The sequence below is a fragment of the Sciurus carolinensis genome, chromosome X, assembly GCF_902686445.1.
Source record: "Sciurus carolinensis chromosome X, mSciCar1.2, whole genome shotgun sequence".
NCBI lineage: Eukaryota > Metazoa > Chordata > Mammalia > Rodentia > Sciuridae > Sciurus > Sciurus carolinensis.
The window spans coordinates 6,852,615-6,874,814 of record NC_062232.1 but is presented as its reverse complement, the minus strand read 5'-3'; the positions used below and the strand labels follow the sequence as shown (position 1 = coordinate 6,874,814).

At 37.1% G+C, this 22,200-nt stretch overlaps 1 protein-coding gene across 3 annotated transcripts in view; it reads left to right on the top strand.

Moving 5' to 3' along the window:
• Mid1 (midline 1) overlaps positions 1-22,200 on the top strand; it is a 358,166-nt gene that overhangs the window by 272,880 nt on the left and 63,086 nt on the right. For all 3 annotated transcript variants that reach the window (XM_047536731.1, XM_047536734.1, XM_047536733.1), the window contains exon 3: positions 21,328-21,423. In XM_047536731.1, the coding sequence (XP_047392687.1) occupies positions 21,328-21,423 (96 nt within the window). The remainder of the gene's footprint in view (positions 1-21,327; positions 21,424-22,200) is intronic.

Below are 22,200 nucleotides of genomic sequence, written 5' to 3'. Positions count from 1 at the left end.
TATCTAGGTGCTTACCAAGATCTGAAATTCTCTTGACTCTAACTAGTGTCAATTTGATGATGATTCTCACTTATTTACTTTCTCCTGAAGTATAACCATGGCAATCCCAACTTTCCCTCTGATGTGCTGATTGTTATTTTGGCCTCTCCATCTGTCAAACCAGTGCAAAGCTCATAGCAAGCATTATCTATGACTACTACATGGGGTAACAAACAAATAAGATGAGATAACTTCTTAGAGGGAAATGCCACAAGAAACAAGGAATCAGTCTAATTCATAAGTTAGATGGTGTGTGGGGAGGAGAACAGACTTTAGAATCCAATGGTACTGGCATGGAGACCCAGCATTAGCACTTTTAAGCTGTGCAACCCTGAGAAAGTAAGCCTATCTTAGTGCATTTATCCTTTTGTAAAAAGCAGGATAATAATACATTTCTTATTGCCTGAATAAGAGGACTAGACATAGGAAAATTAGTTGGCATGTAGTATGTGTTCAATAAGTGGTATCAGTGATTTTTCATTACTACTAGCACTACTACTACTTGTACTACGACTGCTAAACTACTACTAGTATTGTTAATATTATGATTTCTGTTACTTTCACTACTCTATGAGGAGGACTATGGAAAGAGGAATAACCTTCTCCAATCTTTTGCTTTTCTTTTTTGGTCCTGGGGATTGAACCCAGGTGTGTTTACCTCTGACCTACATCCCCAGACCTTTTTATTTTTTATTTTGAGTCAGGGCTTTCCTAAGTTGTTGAGGCTGCCCTTGAACTTAGGATCCTGCATTAAGTCCCTGGGATTATAGGCCTGTGCCACCATGCCTACCTATGTCCTCCAATTCTTTTGTTAATATTGTACATATTTATGGGGTTCCATGTGATGTTTTGATACATGTTGTGTAATGTTTAAATCATATTAAACATAGGTTTCTCCTGAAACACTGATTTTTTTTTCTGGTGAAAGCACTCAAAATCCATACTCAGTACATTATTGTTGTCTGTAGGCACCTTACTGTGCCAAAGTATATCAGAACTGCTAACTCCTATCTAGCTGTAACTTGGTACCCATTGACTAACCTCTCCCCATCTCTTTCCCACTATTATCCCCAACCTCTGGGGAGAATATGAGATGAACTTTTCTAGATTCCACATGGGTGAGATGGCACAGTACTTGTCTTTATGCACCTGGCTTACTTCACTTACCATAATGTCCTCCAGGTCCATCCATGTTGTTGCAAATGATGTGATTTTATTTTTTTTATGACTGAATAGCATTCCATTGTGTGTACACACCACTTTCTTTATCCAGTCATTAGTTTATGGACATTTAGCTTCTTTGCATTTCTTGGCTATTGTGAATTGATGACCTCCTTAATTTCCAAGCCAAAGAGTCATTACCTCCTTTTACCCCACCTTGCTAGCTGTTATAGGAGAATGCCCAAGTGTTTTGGAATCTGAGAAAATCATTTGTAACTTATGAAGAATGATAGGATGGAGGATAGGAGATCCTTAGTATATTCCCAGTGTTAAATTTGTTTGACTGTGAAAATTGCTTTTCCAAAATTTAATATTCTCATAGATGTTGAGATATCTCTTATGATCAATATTTGATATAAATACCCAACACGCTTCAAAGACTTTGTTGTGTGACTATTATTATGAACATTCATATTCCAGGGATTGTGTCATATATGGAAGAGTTATTATGTGTTTGGTACATGGTAGTTAAGACCTCCATTTAATCAACTGGAAATTGATTCCTAATGGAATTCCTAATGGAATTGTAATAGGAAAATTTTTTTGGTGCTAGAGATGATACCTAGGGCCTTGTCCATGCTAATAAGCAGGCACTCTACCACTGAGTTATGTTCCCAATCCAGAAAGTTTTTTTCTTAACTCCAAAGAAAAAATGAATTAAAATGCAATTATGGTGGTGTCTTCTGATGTGACCTAGTTGCAATATGTCTAAAATGTTTTGAGTTTGGAGTAGAATAGAACGAAATGCTTCAGTTACTCCTGCCACCCTAATGTCCATGTGTATTCAAGGACTATTATTCAACAAATATGTATTGATGCTACCCAGTGTTCAGGCAGTAAGACAATAAGATTAGTACAAAGGTCCTTCTGTCATTAGGAAAGTTACTATCCAATAAACCTGGCTACTATATTTAATTTATGATTTTTTTAAAAATTTTATTTTTCATTATGAATTTGTATAACAACTGAAAAAAAGGGGTTTAGAGTAGCAAAGTTTCCTTCATTCTTTTTACTTTTCCCCTTTTTGCGTAGACACTCTTTCTGATGTTAATTAGCACAGTACTTAGGTCTTAAGTTCCCTACTCCAGCCCTCATCATGACTCTGGCATTTCTTACAACTGGCAGACATGGGTAAGTAATGAGCTATAACATTTTTTTAAAGGTCCCAAGCATTTATTCCAACAGCACAAAGTACCCTATGGAGACATTGTATACACTAGTAGCAATGAGCAAATGTTTCCTTTATTTTTATAATTGTTTTGGAAAACCATATGATTGCCAAAGACAGCATGCACATGGTCAATTTGGATTTATCCCAGCCTTTAAAAAATCTGCAAAACACATTAATAGTTGTAATGTATAGAGTTGGGAGTTGTTTTGTTTTGTTTTGTTTTAACATGCCTTCCAGTTGTACATTGGTAATGTTTAATTTAGGTTAAAATTCTATGAAGGATGTAATTGATATGTTCCAAGTTTGTTAACCATTTTAAATGGCCATTGCTTTTGCCAAATTCCATCCTATGCCATAAAAATGCTGTCCACACTAGGATCCATTAATGGGAATAAAACTCCCCTGATCGATTTTACTCAAGTATGGTAAAATGTCTGCCTAGATATAATTAAGCCAGTCTTCGGAAATCTAGTGGAAATATCTAGCCAAGAATGTCCCACAAGTCTTTCATGTAAAGTGCTTCTCCCTTGTAACTCTACTCCTCTCCACAATCCTCTATCTAACTCTTAATTTCACACATGCTCAGAAAATTCACACTTGGGATTTTTGTGTTTTGTCATTTTAATTCATTTTTGTAATTTTCTTTAACATGTCTAGAGAGTTGCTTAAAATGGATACTGAACTACATTTCCAGGTTTGTGTATTTAGAAAATACTATACTACATGATGCAAAGAATTTTAAACTACTTTTAAAAACTGTATTATACTTCAGGAATAGAGGAAAGAGAGTTCTTGTTAATGGACATTTTAAACTTTTTGTTTTCAGTTTTGGTATGTGTAATTGGTTATTGAAACAGATGGTGCACACATAGCCTCTCTGAGTATGCTGAAGAGTATTTTCTTCAGAAACAAGTTTTTAAGTTAGAGACTTCAGAGATTGAGAAGTTGTGGTCACCAGCTGTGAGTTACATGGGGAGACTCTATTACCAGCACCTGAACTCTGTGTTGTCTGTAATCCAAAAACAAGCATCTGCTAACTTCATGTGCTAACATGTAATGGCATCTTTCTGTGCAGAGTAGAAATGAGGCCTTTCTTCTCAGCTCAAGTACAGGAGAGAATTAGGGGTTTAGCAGAGTTAGAAACAGATAGGCTTTTTGCATTTGGTACCTTCCATAGAGAGTCAGAATGCCAAATAATTAGATCTTTCCAGAAAGATCTCAAAAGAATCAGAGTACCCATTTAGAAGAACCAGAAAAACCATCAACTCCTAGGCAATACCAGTTTAACTCTGTAATTTGAGATCATTCTCTACTCCTTAAATTTATTGTCAGGATTTGGGACTAAGGTGCCAGGTCCTAACAATGCTTTCCTTTTAAGGGAATCCTTGAGTCTTTTCTGCCAGAACTCTTCAAACTCTTAAGAAGGGACCAGGAGAGTCTCATTATGTGTTACCAGAGAACATAAGCACTATTGGATTTAGTATTTACCAAAATGACTGTTTGGTTGGGATTCTCATTTACAATGCTACACATTTAACTTGGATGGAACAATCTATATTGAAACAATAGACCCTCCTGATCTATCTCATCAGGATGAGATATTGGGTCTCAGATGATCAAAGACAGACTGACTCTGTCACTTTAAAGCAATGCATAAGACTCTAATTAAGCTAGTTTAACTGTGAGCACTTTTCTATGAGCCTCCAAACATTCTGTGGGCAACAGCTAATAGTGCAGGAAATAGACTATATTAGTCTCTTTTGCCAGAATTTGGCAGCCTTTATGAAGAAAAAAGGTTTGTTTAGGCTCATGGTTCTGGAGATGCATGATCTAGGGGTTACAACTGGTGATGTCTTTCCTTGCTTGCAGAATCCTGAGGTGGCGCAGGGCATAACAAGGCAAGATACAGTGAGCACATGGGTGTGTCAGTATGTCTTTTCTCTCTTCTCCTCTTATAAAGCCACCAGGATTCAATCATGTGTGCTCCACCCTTATGACCTTATCTCAACCTAATCATTTCCCAAAAACCCCACTTCTAAACACTATAGTCATTAAGTATTCAATATCTTAATAACCTCCAGTGGGGATGGGATTTCAACATAAGAACACTTAAACCACATACCCAAACCACAGTACAGACTGAGGTCATGGGCAGAACCCTTTGGAGTGCTGTTGTAAGTACTTGGTGCTATGACGAATTTGAGAATTTCCCAAAACTTGAACACGTGAAAAGGTTCAGACATCTCTGTAGAGTCCTGCAGGCAGTATCTAGGGGTCTGCCTCTATGTGACCTTCATTCCCACTAAACAAAGAAGCAAAGTCATGGTACACAGTGATGTCCAGAGACCCAATCATCCTGTTTTCTATACAATAGGAGAGTAATCAAGCCACTTCAGATGTTACTATGTCAAATTACTTCTAACCTTCACTTGCTCTGTAAAGCCTCAGGAACTAAATGATCATTAGGATTCTTGCAAGACAAATCTGGATTCCCTGAGGAGTCAGGAACCTGCCTACCACTGTCTTTCAGTCTCTTTCCAACCCCAAGGACTAGCTATGACCAGAATCAAATTTCTTTAACATCCTGTCCTAGAGCTTCTAAGAGGCTCTTTCCCAGACCTAACATTTTGTGTAGGACTAGAATACTCATTGGAAACTAGAGACCAAGAGTAGCCATATCAGTTTCTCTAGTAATATCTTGACAAAGTCAAATGTGTCTTTCTGACTGGGACACCTCCAAGCCATTCCATCTATATATCATAGCATAATCCTATCAGCCTCTTCCCAGGGCCTGTGGGTTACCTTTGTGTCCTGGCACCAAGATGCTCTTTTTCATTAAACCAACATTTTTTATTTTATTTATAATCTTTTGATTGTTGATCTCTTGGGGAAACAATAGTCATAAAATGTTGATTTTTGTCTTTGGGAAGCTAATTAAATGGAATTCAGGAGACCATTATAATCAAATTTAAAATGAAGAGTCCATTAAACGTGCGGCTCAATTTTTTTTTGTTTGGTTTTCTTGTGGTATTGGTTGTTTTGAGTTCAAAGACAATTTTAAGAATCTTAATTTAGCTGGGCACAGTGGTGCACACCTGTAATCACAGAGGCTTGGGAGGCCAAGGCAGGAAGATTGCAAGTTCAAAGACAGTCTCAGCAACATAGCAAGGCACTTAGCAACTCAGCAAGACCCTGTCTATAATAAAATATAAAAAAAGGGTTGGAGATATTGCTCAGTGGTTAAGCAACCCTATGTTCAATCTCCAATATAAAGGAAAAAACAAACAAATAAAAAACAACAAAAAAGAATCTCAATTTATAATGGAGGTTTAATTTTTTAAGTTACCATTATGTAAAACAGAATAACACTGTAAAAAATGCAAGAAAAGATTAAAAAATCCCTATCCTAACGTGTGATTGAAGCAATATTGAAGGTCATGGGTAGTGTACATTCTCTGGTTATTAACAGAGATAAACTTTGTTACAGGGAGATGGATCATTATTAAATCATCTGTCTGATCTACAGCCAATAGCACCATCTAATGATTTTATTCCTGGATATTTTTAATGCATAGAATTAGAGGTGCATGCATGGGAAGAGGTTGCTATTACTTTAATGGCACAGTTTCCACTTAAATTGCTTGTGCTAAGTCAAATGTTGCATTGGAAGAGAGTGTGTATTTCTCAGTAATGCTTCACAATCCCTTGTTTCATGATTCAGTAAATCATCTTACACCTGTCAGCACGTGTAGTCTAAGATTTATTGCATGGTCCATTGTGTAGTAGATAGTGCCTTGGCCAGAGAGCAATTTCTGAAACTAATTTAATCAGTGTTTTTATAATACAGTGAACTGTGGCTTGATGTTTCAAATATGTATTGATGTCTTTAGAACCATATGATTTAATTCTATCCAATTTCAAAATGAAATTAAGATTTGGCTTTATGTGACCTCTGTTATAGTCAAGAAATCCTTTATTAAGGAAGCTTCTATTTGCATTACTAGGCCTCAGGCAGATGTTAAAATGTGGGATCACAGACATGCTGAGCTACTGTGAGGGATCAAAAATTTCAAGGTTGATGGAAAGACACATCTGAGAACTCAGAGGGACAAGAAATGGGGCAGTTATTGACCAATAAAGAATACGGTTTCATTGAAGTTCCATGTTCATTTTGCAGTGTGGTGATAATAATAGCTGGCTATTACTGGGGTAATTCAAAACTTACTATAGTTTGCATACCAATTCAGGAATTTGAACTTGATCTTTTAAGAATGGACAAAGTTTGGAGTTTTGAGAATAGGAAGGTATAGTAATACGAGCTCACTGGGAAGATTACTTTGGTGGCCCTGGGTAGACCTGATTGGTTGGGCAAAAATGAGATAAATGAAAACCAGCATTTCTTGGAAGAAGATGGACAGGATGGTAACCTTATGAAGAAACAAGAAGATTGAAATTGTGCATCTTTAAAAAAACAACCAAACAAAGCTTTAGAGAGTGATTGGATAGAAGGCATGGAAGAGAGGTTAAGGTCTAAGGATATGTTAGAATTTTAATATGGGGAGTAGCGATAACCTTTGTAAATCTATTAGGTGGCAAGATATGTCACAGGACAGATGATGCAGTTCAGGGAGTTGAGTTTAAGGACTGGGGATGTAAATCGGTAGTAGAGCACTTGCCTAGTATGTGCAAGGCTGTGGGTTTGATCTGCAGCACAGGGGCAGGGGGGACAGGGCAGCACCAGGGCTAACAATTGGTATGGAACTGGGAACAAGTGAACAAAGTTTAGGCCAGAGCCAGAATCTGAGACCAAAATGTGTGAGTATTATCAGGACAGAGGAAAGAATAAAGCCATGAAAGAGAATTTGTTTTCTGAGGGGATATGTACATTTGACATAACTTTCTAACATAATTTGTGAGAAACTTGCTTCAGTCAAAATTGGTACACAAGTATGCCTTTAATTATAATAAAATGTGTTTGATTTGAAAATCTATTCATTAGCTATACTGTAAGTGACGCTTTTATACTCTAGAGACAGATAGTGATTTGTGGAAGACCAAAGTCCTCTACCTGATTTACTGTCACCGTTATTATCAAGCTGTGTCTTAATAATTAAGTTGTGTCTGTGATGCTACATGTTAACATCTGCTTCCCCAGACTATCCTATCATAGTTAGGACCAAGGCCACATACATTTGAAAATCAAATCATAAAAAGCCACACTAAAAATTCCTGAGAGCAAAGTTTAATGTGCTTTCTTTCAGCTTTGTATGTTTTGTGTCAAGACGGATTTTGAAGTGGTGAACTGACTCCAACCAAGTGAGGGGGGGCATTATTTTTTCATCATAAACAGATGAGTTTGGGTCCTCTGCTGGCTGGATGCCCTCTCCACCTTTCAACACCACTTAAAAACTTTTTAAAAAAACAACGTTTATAAGTAATTGAGAATACACTGGGGCAACCTCACAGAGATACCCCCACCCCAAACACATATATTCTGAACATCTGAGTTCTATCAATGTTTTTATTAGAAAAAGAAATTCCAGGTTTGCCAGTGGTGATAGAGGAAAAAGCATGGGTGATCAAGGTACACATCCATTCCTGAACCCTCCACATTCTAGGACATTGGCTCTTATCCTCCTGTCTTTCTCCCTCTGCCTTAGCTAGCTTCCTCTTCCATTATGTTTTCCTATTCCCCAAGGAGATTGAAGGATCTGCGGACCAGCCTGAGAAAGGTCAAGTAAGTAATGGGGTCACAAAGTGTCCATGAAAAAGGGAAAAGAACTGCAGAGGGATCACTTACCCATGTCCTGACCCCCAGTTTCTCCTCTAATTTCCTTTGGTAAAACTAAGAAAAACTTTAACCTCCTCCCACACACAGAGAAAATGACGTTACATTACAGGTAAGTGGTACTCAAACTTTGGCCCCAGTCAGGATTCCTTGGGAGGGCTTTTTACAGCACAGATTGTTGGGCCGCACCTACAGAGTTGGAGTCTGTAGGTCTAGGGTGGGGCCCAACAATTTGTATTTCTCACCAGCTCCCCCAATTGCACGCTGTCCAAGCTACCTTTTAAGAACTTCTGGTCTTCCTTCCAGGCCCTGTGGGAAAGATGAGACTTTGTAATTGTTATAACTGGCAAGTCTCCTTCTTGTTCTCTGAATATTGTTTTCTCTCACTGGCTTAACAGCAGATGACTTTTTAAAAGGAACGTTTATTCTGTGACTTTGACTCATTAGCAAAACATTGTGTGTGTGTAAACTAAAATATATTCCAGGGAAATGAGAAGTAGTTTGTTTTTGAAATACAATGACCCTTAAATTGTCTTTGGTACTGTATACACAAATGAAATCTATTGGGAAAGTGGCTTAATAGTTTTCTTTTTTTTTTTTTTTTTTTTTTGGTAAGCACTGTAAGTTAAATAACTCTCCAGAAATTTTTTTTTCAGGCAAGCAGCCATCCATCCAAAAACAATGCTGTTATCACTTTGGCTTCCATCATTGCAAATATTTTACGCTACCAAGATTTTTAGTTTTCAGGGCAGTGTGTAACCTGAGTTGACCTTTGAAAGTATTTGGGTAGGGCTGTAAACCTATGCTTTTGTTATCAGAATTTTAAAAATTCTTTTTCTCTAAATCTTTAATGTATAACACTATTGCTGAATTATAACATCTGTAACATATTCTGTTATACTTCTGGTGAAATAATTACTGTTAATGGCAACAGACAAAGTTACATGATACAAATTGTTTTGCAAAGTATAAAAAGAAGTGACCATTCAGGCATTAGAAATACTTGAATGATTCTACAAAGCATCCCTCCATAGTTTCAAGTAAAAAAGAGTCCTCTAAACTTATTAATAGCAACAATTTATATTTCCTTGCAGGACATTGTTTTAGTAAATTTCCTGGGATTTCCCATGATAAATTCATACTTCTATATACATTTATCTATCCTTTTATTTCTGTACCTGTTGTAAACATATAAACTGCATGACAAAATATTATTTTTAGCCTGAGTAAATCGTAAAGTGCAGAATTAATCAATTGAACAAATAAGTAATTTTTTGTTCATTCTACCACAGAACCTGTTTCTTCATTTATTTCTCAACCTTGGCTGTATATTAGAATCTCCTGTGGAGCTTTTAAAACTCCCACTCCCTTTGGACACTCCACTGACTAGATTGTTCAGATTCTGTATGAGAAGGGGATGTAGACCATGTGTCATATTTTCACAGGCCCCCAGCTTACTGCAGTCTACAGGTCAGGGAGAAAATCATGCACCTAGTGGTCAGTTATTATCTTCTTTTCTTTCATAACTTCCACATTAATTGCAACTGAGTACAAACCATGTTTGTACTCCAGTCCTACTAAAGGTTGTGGAAATAGTTGAGTGAAGGTAGTGAAGTTCAGACAACAAAGGATGCAATGAATTTAAAAAATTTGAGATTCAAACTTTGTAAACCCCAGGCAAGGGTCTGTCTTTGAAGGTTACTTAGGGCTGAAAAACAAAGGCATGCTTTCATATTCTTTTTTGATTCTGCAGGATGTCCCGGATGGGGAGTTCTCTTACATAACATTGATTTTTGTAAATTCTTAACAGACCAGACCCGCTTTGAATGGAATGGAATTTTAATCTAGTTTTTGAGCCAAAGAGTGTAACTTCCATTGGCTTTAAATAATTTTTTTGCACTACCCATGTAGGGATATGAGTATTGTGAATATGGACCCTTTTTGGGAATGATAGAAATTCACGAGCAAAGTTGACCATATGTTGAATTTTAGTAATCATTTTTGTCAGCTGGTCCCCAAAAGGTATTTTCCTCCAAGACCTAAAAATTTGGGAAGATAAAAAATGTTGTAGAAACAAAGTAAATCATAGTTACTTCTGGAACATTATTAGATCAATGATTTTGACTGTTTTAGCTTGAAATATACTTGCTATATTCAATTCAACAGACAAAAAGTACCTGCAGAATGTGAGGGTCTGGCCTAAAAAACCTTCCCCCAATATCTGCAAAACAAAAATGTGTGCTCATCTATCCAACGATAAGCATCCACTATGAGACTAATTTGACATTCAGGTCTGATAAAAATGTTTGATCGTATCAGTTAAAACCCTGTTTAAGTAGGAAGGCCAGGACATGTTCATTAATGAGTATCTGGCAATATCATCATGTACTTACAAAGGAAGACAGGGGATAAGATCAACATTATCCCAACCCTGACTGATGGAGGAAGTAAAGCTTGAAGTGACATATATAAACAACATGTATGACATCCATCAATATCAGGGATTTTATAGACATTAATTATCCAGCATGCTAAGGGCCCCTGAAAAGGGTATTTCATGGTTAAGAAAAGAGGCTGAGGGAAATGGCATTGATGGAGACAACAATCGATGAGTAATTCCACATTCAGTGTGCATGTGCCACCCAACACTGTGTACTTATTCACAGAATGGAAAGAAGGGACTAATCCTGTGTCATGTGTTCCTTACTCACTCTGGATCATGTTCTTGCTGCAGTAATCTTCATCACATTTAAGATCATCATTTTTTACTCTTCCTTTGTCTGAATCTTTGCTTCTCTGAACAAAAGACACAAATAAAACAGGAATTTCTTCAGTCATTGCACTTTACCCATGATTTAAAATGACTTTGGTCTGGTATGAGGTTAAAAATAATTTTGGTGGAGAAACAAAAAGAGATGAAAATATTTTTTCTCCTTTAGAATCTTAAATACCTGAAGGATTGGAATTTGAGGCATATTCCTGATCTCTCACAGTAGGTATTGAAAATGTTAAGTGAATTGAATTATGTTGACAGTTTTAAATGGCTTGGGCAAACAGAGAAAATGCTATGCATTATAAATAAAAGGTCCTGGGATTCTTAACAAAGGAGTTTGTTTGTTTTTAAAATATAGAGAGCAATTCTAAGTACATGGCTGGATAGCAAATATTTTTTCTTCCTTGACACAAGTACTTCACCATTATAGCACAGAAGTAGCAATAGACAATATGTGACAGAAAAGGGGAATGACTATGTTCCTGTGAAACTTTATGGATACAGAACTATCATTTTTTTTATGCTTTGCATGTCACAAACTTTTATTCTTTTTTTCATTAAAAAACTGGTTAAAGATGTAAGTAAAAATCATTCTTAGCTGGCAAGCCATACAGAAAACAGGCAGCAGATATGATATGGCCTCTGGACTATAGTTTGCCAATCTCTGGTTTTAGAGATTAAATATATTCCCATTTGAAAGCTTTTTACTTAAGCAAAAGTAATGAACTTAAGTACTATTTGTCTATTTTACAATATTTCCTTCAGCATATTAATTCTTAACTGACATTGCCTCTTTTAATATGCCATTGGGAGCCCAGAGTATAGTATTGAGAAGGATGCAGAAGTTGAGCAGAGGCTAATGAACAGAGAGTAGCAGGAGAGCTGCCAAATTGGACAGCCTGTGGCTCTTACACCTTTGTTGTGACCTTATAAAATGCTTATTATATGTTCCACTAATAAAAGTTACAGTCATATTCTTGGAAACATTTCTCTCAAGGCACAAATTTTGCCACCAGAATCATTATTTTTAAGTCAGAAAATTTCAAAGATTCATAGAAGTACAGCTTCATTTTTATGTCACTTCTCAAAACTGACAAATGTATTTATTGGTTAATCACTTAACTCTCTTATTAAAGGCAGAAATGGGGCTAGGGATGAGGGGTGAACAAAAAAGGCCATTCACATCTCTGATACCTGGAAATAACCAGTCGTCATTGCATCTGCTAAAATTATAACTATACAATGATATATATTTACCTCTTAAAATCCAAAACCTCTTCTAGACCATAAACAGTATTTAAAGTTTGTTCTCTGTATATTATTGACCAGCAGGTTAGAAAAATAAACATTGGACCCCTGTTGATGGAATTTATAAATATATGAAGAGATTCTGCAGTGTTAATATAGAAATTTCAAATAAAACCTAACAAGGTAAATACAGTATCATATATCAAAATGACTTAAATTGTAGTCCATGGAACACTAGACTTAAATTTGTATGCAGATTGTGTTTTATTAGGTTTTTGAAGTTCCCTGGGCAGCCTGTCTTGCCAGGGCATTTGGAAATGGTAACTATCATAACCAATGAAAAAGGGCATTAAAAATTAAAACAACATAAATCACATGTATTTGCGGTCTGCTATGAGTTGAACCTGAAGATAGCCTCAGACTCTGGCAACGTAATTAAAACATCTTGAGAGTTTAGTTACATATAAAGAATTTATGCTTTTATGCAGGTGGCATGTGTTAATACAAGTGTGTTTTCATATTAAGGATTGTGATTCAAGTTCCCTAGAAGAAAATACACTGGTTGTGGCACCCGATGTGTCTATATCCTGATGGTGCTAGAGTGGTGGTGTTGGGTGTCAGGGCTAGGAACACAGTTCCTGAATGTCGCTCTGAATATTATGGAGTGAAACAAGCCAGATCTGTGTTTGCCTTGAAAGGTATCCAGACCTAATATTATACTTTAAAGACATTCTGAAGTACTGACTTCGGAATAAGGGCAAACATTCTTTAAGGCCTGGGCAAACCCAAAAGGAATTACTGAAATCTCCTATTTCAGGCATACATTTTAATAGTAGTATTCAGTGTCAAGTCATTAATTCCCAGCAACATTACTCTTAGGTACGGTCTCAAAAGGCTAAAATTAGGGGCATTTGTCTGCTTACTTTGCTATTTGATTGGGTATCACTGTATATACAAGTACAAAGCTCATCTGTTAAGTTGGATTTACTCTTCTCTGCTTGTGTCCATATCCATGCCTAAAGGCCCATATTGAGGTTGATGGAAAATCAGCTGTCCCACCATGGGTTGATCAGTTTATCAAGTCAAATAAATTTTGCTAAAAAATACAGAACACAAAAGAGGTTGACTAGAGCACCATGAGAATGCACTGGAAATATATGCATTAAAAACAAAAATGATAGGAAAATTAATCATTCTTTTTGCATAAGGTAAGTAGAGGATCCTCATTCTTTAGCAACATGTTTTACAATTTCATCTTTCACAACTTTGACCTGTACCCAATCTTTTGGTTCAAATTAAAAAACCGAAACTGCCCACTTACATTGTTACCATCAAAAGAACCATATTAAACACTTCAGTAGTGATGGTGGGAGGGTAGTATTGAATTCCATCAAATAGTAGCACACTTACTAAACCTTATTGCGTGTGTCAGCTTGTTGTCACTTTAATGAAATACTGGAGACAGATAACTTTATAAAGAGAAAAAGTTTATTTAGTTCATAGCCCTAGAGGTTCAAGGGTATGGTGCCTGCTTGGCTTAGTTCTGGTGAGGACTTCATTGCAAATGGTAGATGGCAATGGTGGAAGTGCATGTTGGAGGGAGTGAGCACATCTTAAGCCAGGAAGCAGAGAGAGAGAGATGATGGGGTCACACTCAGGCTGCTTAGCACATAGCTGGAAAGCAAAGAGAGAAAGGAAGGAGTCCAATATCCCCTTCAAGAGCATACACACCCCAGCGACCCAAGGACCTCTTACTAGACCCCACCACTTCCCAATAATGCCACCTTGGGACCAAACTTCTAATCACAGTCAACACTTGAAGAACATTTGAACCACACCCACTCCATAGCACTTACTTTAACAACAATGACTGTTAGCACATCCTTTCCCCTCACAGCATAATAACACTGGTAAAACTCACTGGGGGAAGAGGTAATGAATTACGTCATTGTTAGCACAATGTTAGTACTCTCACAGAATGAAAGCACTGTGACAAAAATCACCCTGGGAAGAGGTGATGAATTAAAGCAAGGAGCAACTTGACTTTCATTTTAGGTAGGATTTGAATAGGTATGTCAATGATAATGAAAATTGCTAGACTATTCCTATTTGTATAACACTGTGTTTATAAAAATCTGTTCTATGATATCACATTTGTCTTCCCCAGATATTTTTTTTTTGTAGTGCTGAGGATTGAACCCAGGACCTTGTGTATGTAAGGCAAGCACTCTACCAGCTGAGCTATACGCCTAGTACCCCCATGTATCTTCTTTATGTTTGTTTAACTATTTTTTTCTTTATTTGTTAGATATCTTTTGATCTTGATTGAGTTACATAACATTCCTTGAGAAGGTTTCTAAACTACCAAGGTGCTCCCTCTTGGGTTCAGACTCAACTCTACCAATGATAAAAGGCATTGTTAAATTAACTAACTCATTAGTTTATTTACTACATTAGGTTTCAGAAAGCTTGTCCAATGAGTATGTAGTTCTACATGCTAAGTTTTCCCACATGAATATTTAAAGGTATGTAGTGGAAAGGGAATAAAACTATATGGATATTCAGCAGGTACTCAATATATACTGTACTTTCATTATGCTTTCTCTTTGATAGTAGAGTTATTTCCTATTATGCAGATGCATTCCAGGCAGATGGTGAAGAGCATGTGCCCATGCTCAGGCCTAGGAATAAGTCTGACTCCACAGAAGAGCTGGCTCAGGAGCATAGCATGGCATCCAGACAGAGCATTAAAGGAAAGGAATTACCCATTGGACTAGGTGATGATGAGGACTTCACAGATGAGATTATATCATATAGTGATGTTAGCATTCATTGAAATTTAGAACTTCTAAAAATATATATATATACATGGGTCTCAAATAGGAGCCAGCAGTCTCAGTGGAAATTCTGACAGTAATCATAACATCATGAGACTATTGAGCAAATTGGATTCAGTGTCTTGGGGAAATATAATGGGAGGATATATTCTTGTAACTCTCTGCTATTAAACTGAAAATCTATTGAAGTTTATGAAATGTTTGGGCATGCTCTTAGTTTGGTGATTTTGTCAGCTTTTTGTCACTGTGACAAAATACCTAAGAAAAATCAACTTAAAGGAGGAATGATTTATTTTGGCTCCTGGTTTCAAAGGTTTCAGTCCATCATCTCTTGGCCCCATTGCTGTGGGCTTTGGTAAGGGGGAAAAGCATGGTGGGGAATGCTTAGTGGAACAAAGCTGCTCACATTATGGCTGGAAGAAAATGGTGGGTGTGGACAAAGTAAAATCTTCAAAGACAAGTCCCTGATGACCCACTGCCTCAACAAGACCCCACATCCTTCAGCTTCTACCACCTCCCAATACCACCACCAACTGGGGACCAAGTCTCAACACATGAGCCTTTGGGGAACTTTCTAGATCTAAACTATCACAGTGATGGTGTAAGTATTACAAATTAAGCTTTTATCAGTATAACTTTCAAACTCGAAACACAAGTTCTTTATTCCATTTAACAAGCACTGATAGAGCACACCACATGCCAGACACTCTTCCAAGGACTTGCATGTGTTTCCTCCTCCAATCACCTTGGCAGCCCCATGAGGAAACTGAGGCACAAAGAGGTTAAGAACATGTTGAAGGTCTTAGAGCTAGCATTTGAACCCAAGCAGACTGGATGCAGGTTTTGTGTGCTTAAGCATGATGTTCCTCAGATTAATGTGTCTATATGTCATATACTGTTTAATTTTCTTGAGATTTTTGTGAATTTTGTGAAGCTAAGCTTTCCAGACATAAGTAAAAGTTCTCTCAGTGTCCTGCATAAAAAAAAATCCTTTCTGAGGCCCATAGAGTGGCATCTAGTTTAAACTTACACAGAAGCTTGTGGACAAAGGTTAGTATTTGAGGGGCTGGGGTTGTGGCTCAGTGATAGAGCACTTGCCTAGCACGTGTGAGGCACTGGGTTCGATTCTCAGCACCATGTATTAATAAATAAAACAAAAGTCCATCGACAGCTACAAAAATATTTTTAAAAAATGGTTAGTATTTGATAGGAACAGGTATGGGCATTCCAGTAGCCCAGAGAATGTCAGCATTTTGGTTTTTCTCTTCTAGCCCAAAGTTGGGCAAACAACAGTTGTGGGTTAAATCTTTGTTCTCATTGTTTGCAAATAAAGCTTTATTGGAACACAACCCTGCCCACTCATTTACATAATATCTATGGTTACTTTTATGCTAAAACAGCAACATAACTGAGTCATCATGACAGAGAGTATAAAGCTAGTAAAGCAAAAAATATTTCTTACATAGCTCTGCATAAAAAGCTTGTAGGTCCCAGATTTAGACTCTAGAGTTGCTTTGTCCAGTATGGTGACCACTAGCTACATGTGACTGCTGAGTGCTTGAAATGTAACTGGTGTGAATTGAGATGTGTTATAAGTAATATATCAGATTCCAAGACTTGGTAAAAAGAAAGGAAAAGAATGGGAAACATCTCATCAACTTTTGTATATATACTGATTAAATATTGAAATGGTAATATTAAAATTAGTTGTAATTATTGCTACATTTAAAATATCACTACTAGAAAATTTTAAATGTGACTCATGTTAGATTTCTATTGATGATGCTTGTCTAAACACTGGTTTTGAGGGTATGTGACATCTAGGAAAAGTCAGAGAGAGGGCATTTGCAAATATCCTTCTGCAGCACCAAGATCTTGAGTGGCAGCTACTGAGAATTTAACCCAGGGGTACTTTACCCCTAAGCCATATCCTTAGCCTTTGTATTTTTTATTTTGGATAGGTCAATAAATTTCTTAGGGGCTCACTAAGTAGCCCAGGCTGACATAGAACTTGGCAATACTCCTGCCTCAGCCTCCCAAGTTGCTGGGATTACCAGCATGTGCCACTGCAGTTAACTGCACCAAATTTTTTTTTTAATATATCAGTTCCTCATAGATACTTGAAAAGAGAATATTAGATTGTCTATGGAAATGGTCTTAGGTGAGTTCTCCCAGAAGCTGACTCTGAGAATTTGACTTGGGAAGTGATCCAGGAAGCACCTGGAAGGGGAAGAAACATGGGAGGGAAGGAAGAGGAAAGAGGTCGTTTTAAAGTGGACCCATGTCCCCTCCCAGTGGGGTCCTGGATGAGATTTTATAGACCAAGACTCAGAGTGGTCCCACCCAGAAGGTGAGGAAACTGTGCTGTTCATTCACCAATTCTAGCAGTTTCTGGTGGAGTGCTGCTTTGGATGCATTGGGCTCCCCTGACTCTCTCCAGTACTGCAGCCTGCCTTGCCTCAGGCCAAGTACAGTCCTAGAACAGAAAGGCACAGGCGCTTATAGAAAAAGTCATCAGCAAGCTTGCAAATTATATTTGCCAGAGATAAAGGAATGGGCCTTTCTGGTGTCCGATACCCAGATTAGACTGTTTTATCCTCAAATTCATAATTTTAGCAAACTTATGTGTACTTTCCTGATATAGCTGTTCATTTTCTCATATGATCTTAACAATACCATAGATAGGTAGATTGATCATTATCTGCTCTTTATGAATGGGAAAACTGAGCCCAAGACATGTCCATTTATCCAAGAGAGTCTCTTCACTCATACATGATCACTCATTTCTCACTTCTTGGGTTTCTATAAAGCTTGACTGGATAAGGAGATGTAAATATATTGACGTTTTTAATGTGACAACAGGATACTCATTTTTTTTTTGTACTGTGGAAGCTTTTAGACTTCTATATGATAGTTATGTCTCCCTAGTCCTAAGACTCCCATGCCAAAACAATGTTCTCTTTTGCATAAAGTACAGTCAAAACCAAAAGGTTATTGAACCTATTGACCACCACACAGGATGTTAACAAATAGAGTTAACTTCTAAAAAAGTTCCAGAGAAGTCCCTGTAGTGGAAGTGGACACATGACTGAGTGAAGAGTAGATTTTGTTCCTTTCCCACTACCCACATTCTAGTCAAAAATGTTGTCAGCGCCTTTGGTACTACTTGGAAACAAGTCTCTCTCCCAGCATAATTTCCCTTTATTATACTTCTAACCGACTCAATAATTCTTTGCGGACTTCAGTAACACTTGTACTATTTAAATTTGAATAACCCCAAAGGATCTGGATAGGTCAAAGTGTTTAAACCACAGGCTTTAGTCTATGTTATTAGTTGATTAAAAACAGATTTTATACATGATGTATACTTAATAAAGGGAGGGGGTGCAAGCAGATGTTTGTAAAATCTTAATGTGTTGGATTGCATTTATTTGGCTCTCTTACTGACTAGCTTTAGAAAAGTCATACCTATGACAATTGAACTGTAAACAGTTAGATGATGTATTTCCTTAGAAATTTCCTGCTATGAAAGGTCAGCCAACCAGAAAAGTGAAAGGATTCCCTAAGATTAACACACAAAAAGAAACTAATATACCTTATAATACTCACATCTAAATCAAGGACATTGAATAATGCAGTACCTCAGAATCATTTTCTGGTCTCTGACCATAAAGTGATGACCAGTTGGAGTTCACTTAATCCAAACAGTAGAAAAATTTAAGGCTTTCGGTGGTGGAGGGGGAAGGGTGGTTGTTAAGAACTTTGAAAGCAAATTTTTCTTTGATGCAAACATGAAATCAAGTTGTACCTGAATCACTCTTTGACTCTCTGGCCTCTCTTTGTATTGCATCCTCTACGTGAGAAACAGTTGATTTTCTCTTTTAAAATAGTTATATTTGAAATGTTTTCAGTGTTTCAAAGACAAAACTGGTTTTCTTGTTGGTATTCCGCTCTGGCTAAAATAGGCACAAATCGCCCCCTGAATTCTAAATGCATGAAAATTATGAACAAAATATTTTAAAGTGTATCTAAAAGAATCCATAACCAAGCTTAAATGTAAGTGGAAAATCTCCAGGAACTAGAAATGAAAGAAAGTGCAGAATGGGGAGGGGGAAACTGAAGCTGGGTTGCTCCCAAGAAGTAGAAATGAGATGGGGTAGTGGGGACTTCAGAGGATGCATGGGGCAGTGTCCACTACCTGTGGTATTAGCCCCATACAACTGGAAGTAAAGACTCCCCATGCACACACCAGGCTCAAAGGACCCGTCACATCTTCTCTGGAATTGAGGCCAAACAGGGAACTCTCTTGGAAGGAAATAGAGGCTCTGAGCCAAACCAGAATCTGAGCTTTGATAGTGTCTTGGGGGGGGATTGCCCTCTTTGGGGAATAAACCTTATGTCCTAACCTCAGAGTGTGCACTTCACCTTGCTGAATATCTCAATCCCCAAATCACAGTACAGGGAGGAAAGGTTACATCAGATGAACTGTCAGACAAAACTTACAAGACACAAGATAAAATCAGATTCTTGGGGAAACATTAAGCAAATACAGGGAAATGTGCAATTGCCCTTTCTCAAAAGGGCTTAAGAATAAGTATGTTTAGTTTTCTTGAAATTATGAAGAAGGAAATTGTATCTTTGGAAAAGGAGCAGAAAGCAATTCCACAAAAAAAGGGAGATGTGATAAGAACCTACTGGAAAGGAAAATACAGCCATTGAAATTAAAGAAAAATCCTAGACAATAAAATCAGTGTCAGATTAATAAATTTAATTTATTAAAACCAGAGATTTCTGCTTTTGACATATTCATTTTAAGTGTTAGATAAAAGTGATCCTTTACCTCAATACACCTTTCTAAGTAAAAAGTTTCAGAAAGTAGAGCAAGCTAAAAATTCCATAAATTCTACAGCAAAAATACAATGTTATTACCTGTATGAAAATGTTAGTTTTCAAAATCCCTACACTCTTTGCAAATCTTGTTTTGGGGGTATGTGCACAAGGGGTAGAACACAGGGCTTGTGCAAGCATTCTACCACTAAGTACACCTCCAACATGGCACTAAAAATATGAGATCTATTATCTTTCCCACAAAATTTCCCATTGTTGCATATCTCCTGTATTTGGGGAACTACTCATAGGTTAAAGCATATATTTTCACTAATCCTTTCCCCTCTTATACTTCCCTGGTCTTATATGACATTGATCTATCTTCACATACTCATTTCCACCTGTTTCATCTTCCTAAGAAATGACCGCTTGGGACCAACAAAATATCCCCACCCATCCTTCTAGCCTCAGACAAAAGACTTTGCCCTTTTGGAAACCTCCAGGTAGCCATCAACTGTCCCCCTCCTCTCACTTACAGCATCTGTCTCCCAGTTGCACAGCCATCTCCTCATGAACAGGGAGTAGATACTTATATCTTTGTTTTTCCAGTAACTCTCTGAGTCTGTCATATACTAAAAGCTTAATAAGTACTTGTTCTGTGGATAGATAAGTAAATGAATGAATGTTATAAATGAAGAACTTGTAGCATGAGAAGGAATTTAAATGAGTCTTACCCAGAACAGAGGGTTATTATGGGTGAAAATATGATTAGATATTCATTCCAAGGATTTTTTAGAACTCGAAACTATAAAGGAATAAGGAATAATTCTATAGTCTTAAGCAGGACAGTGATGTAGAGTGTTCAAGGGAATTTTTTCTGGCATTGATAGACAAAGAATAGAAGCATGTTCAATAAAATGCAGTATGAGTAAATGTGTGTGACGAGGACATCTTATAAATGCCTGAAAATGGGTATATTGACAGCAATAGCTGATCAAGTCAAACCCTTCAAGAGAGTTTCCTCAGCCTGACCATAAAATGGTAAATCCTAAAAATTCAAAAGTAGGTGATTTGATGTGGGAATATGTTCTTTATATTATCGCCACTTCAGATTCAGGTAAAGGGATAAAAATCCAATTATTTCCTTTCTCCCTAGTTTACAACCTAGCAGTAACCCATAACTAATTATTCAGTTAAATATCTTAGTACAAGAAGTAACAAAAAAAGTTGAAGTTTGAGTATTTCTACAGAGTTGTTTGAAATGCAACCTTTGAAAATCCAGTTTGAATCTATAAATACTTGAAATTGCATCCATTTCATCAGTTTCTGAAAAATGTATCAGTTTTTCTGAGTATGATTAGTTTTGTGTATAGTAAAATATAAAAGTATGCAGAATAACATTTTTCCTCTCTTTTTTGAACAGCAAAACTTAGAGAGTAACCTCACCAACCTTATTAAGAGGAACACAGAACTGGAGACCCTTTTGGCTAAGCTCATCCAAACCTGTCAACATGTTGAAGTAAGTGTCTATCTCTGTGTGGTATATTTCATGTGAAAACTGCTAGGTCAGCATTTTATTATCCAAATGCTTTCTAATCTCAAACAGGAATCTTTGTTCAAATTGAATCTTTTGCAGAAGCCAAATATATAAGATGGATGAAATTGGAAAGAACTAGAACCTCAGTGAATCTTTCCCCATCCAGGACTGCTTTCCCCTCTCTTATTTATAGTTCTCCTTGATCCAGCATTACATAGCATGCCTAGTAGTATAGATTTTAATCACCTCTACAAAGAACAGCCAAAGAAAGCACTATTTATAAGGTGTTCTGTTAGTTTACTAGGGCTGCTGTAACAAATTACCACATGCTTGGGCAGCATAAAACAACAGTTCTGGATGCCAGAAGTCCGAGATCCAGGTGCAGCCAAGGCCCCTATTCTGTCTAAAGACTCTGGGGGAGGATCCTTCCTGCCTCTTCCCATATTTTTGGTGGACTTCCTTGGTTTGCAGCTATAGCACTTGAATCTAGGCTTCTGTTGTCATGTGACATTTTTCCAATATGTCTCTGTGTTTGTGTCCAAATTCCCTTCTTCCTATGACATCAGTAATTGGATTCAAGCCTACCTTACTCCATTATGATTTCATTTTAACTTGTCTGCAAATACCTATTCCTAAAAAAGGCCCAATTCATTGGCCACTTTGAACATACTTTGGAAAGCACAATTCAACCAACTGCACATATATATTAAATGCTTTTTATTTGTCAGATATTTCCATAAATCAGCCACAATTGCACCA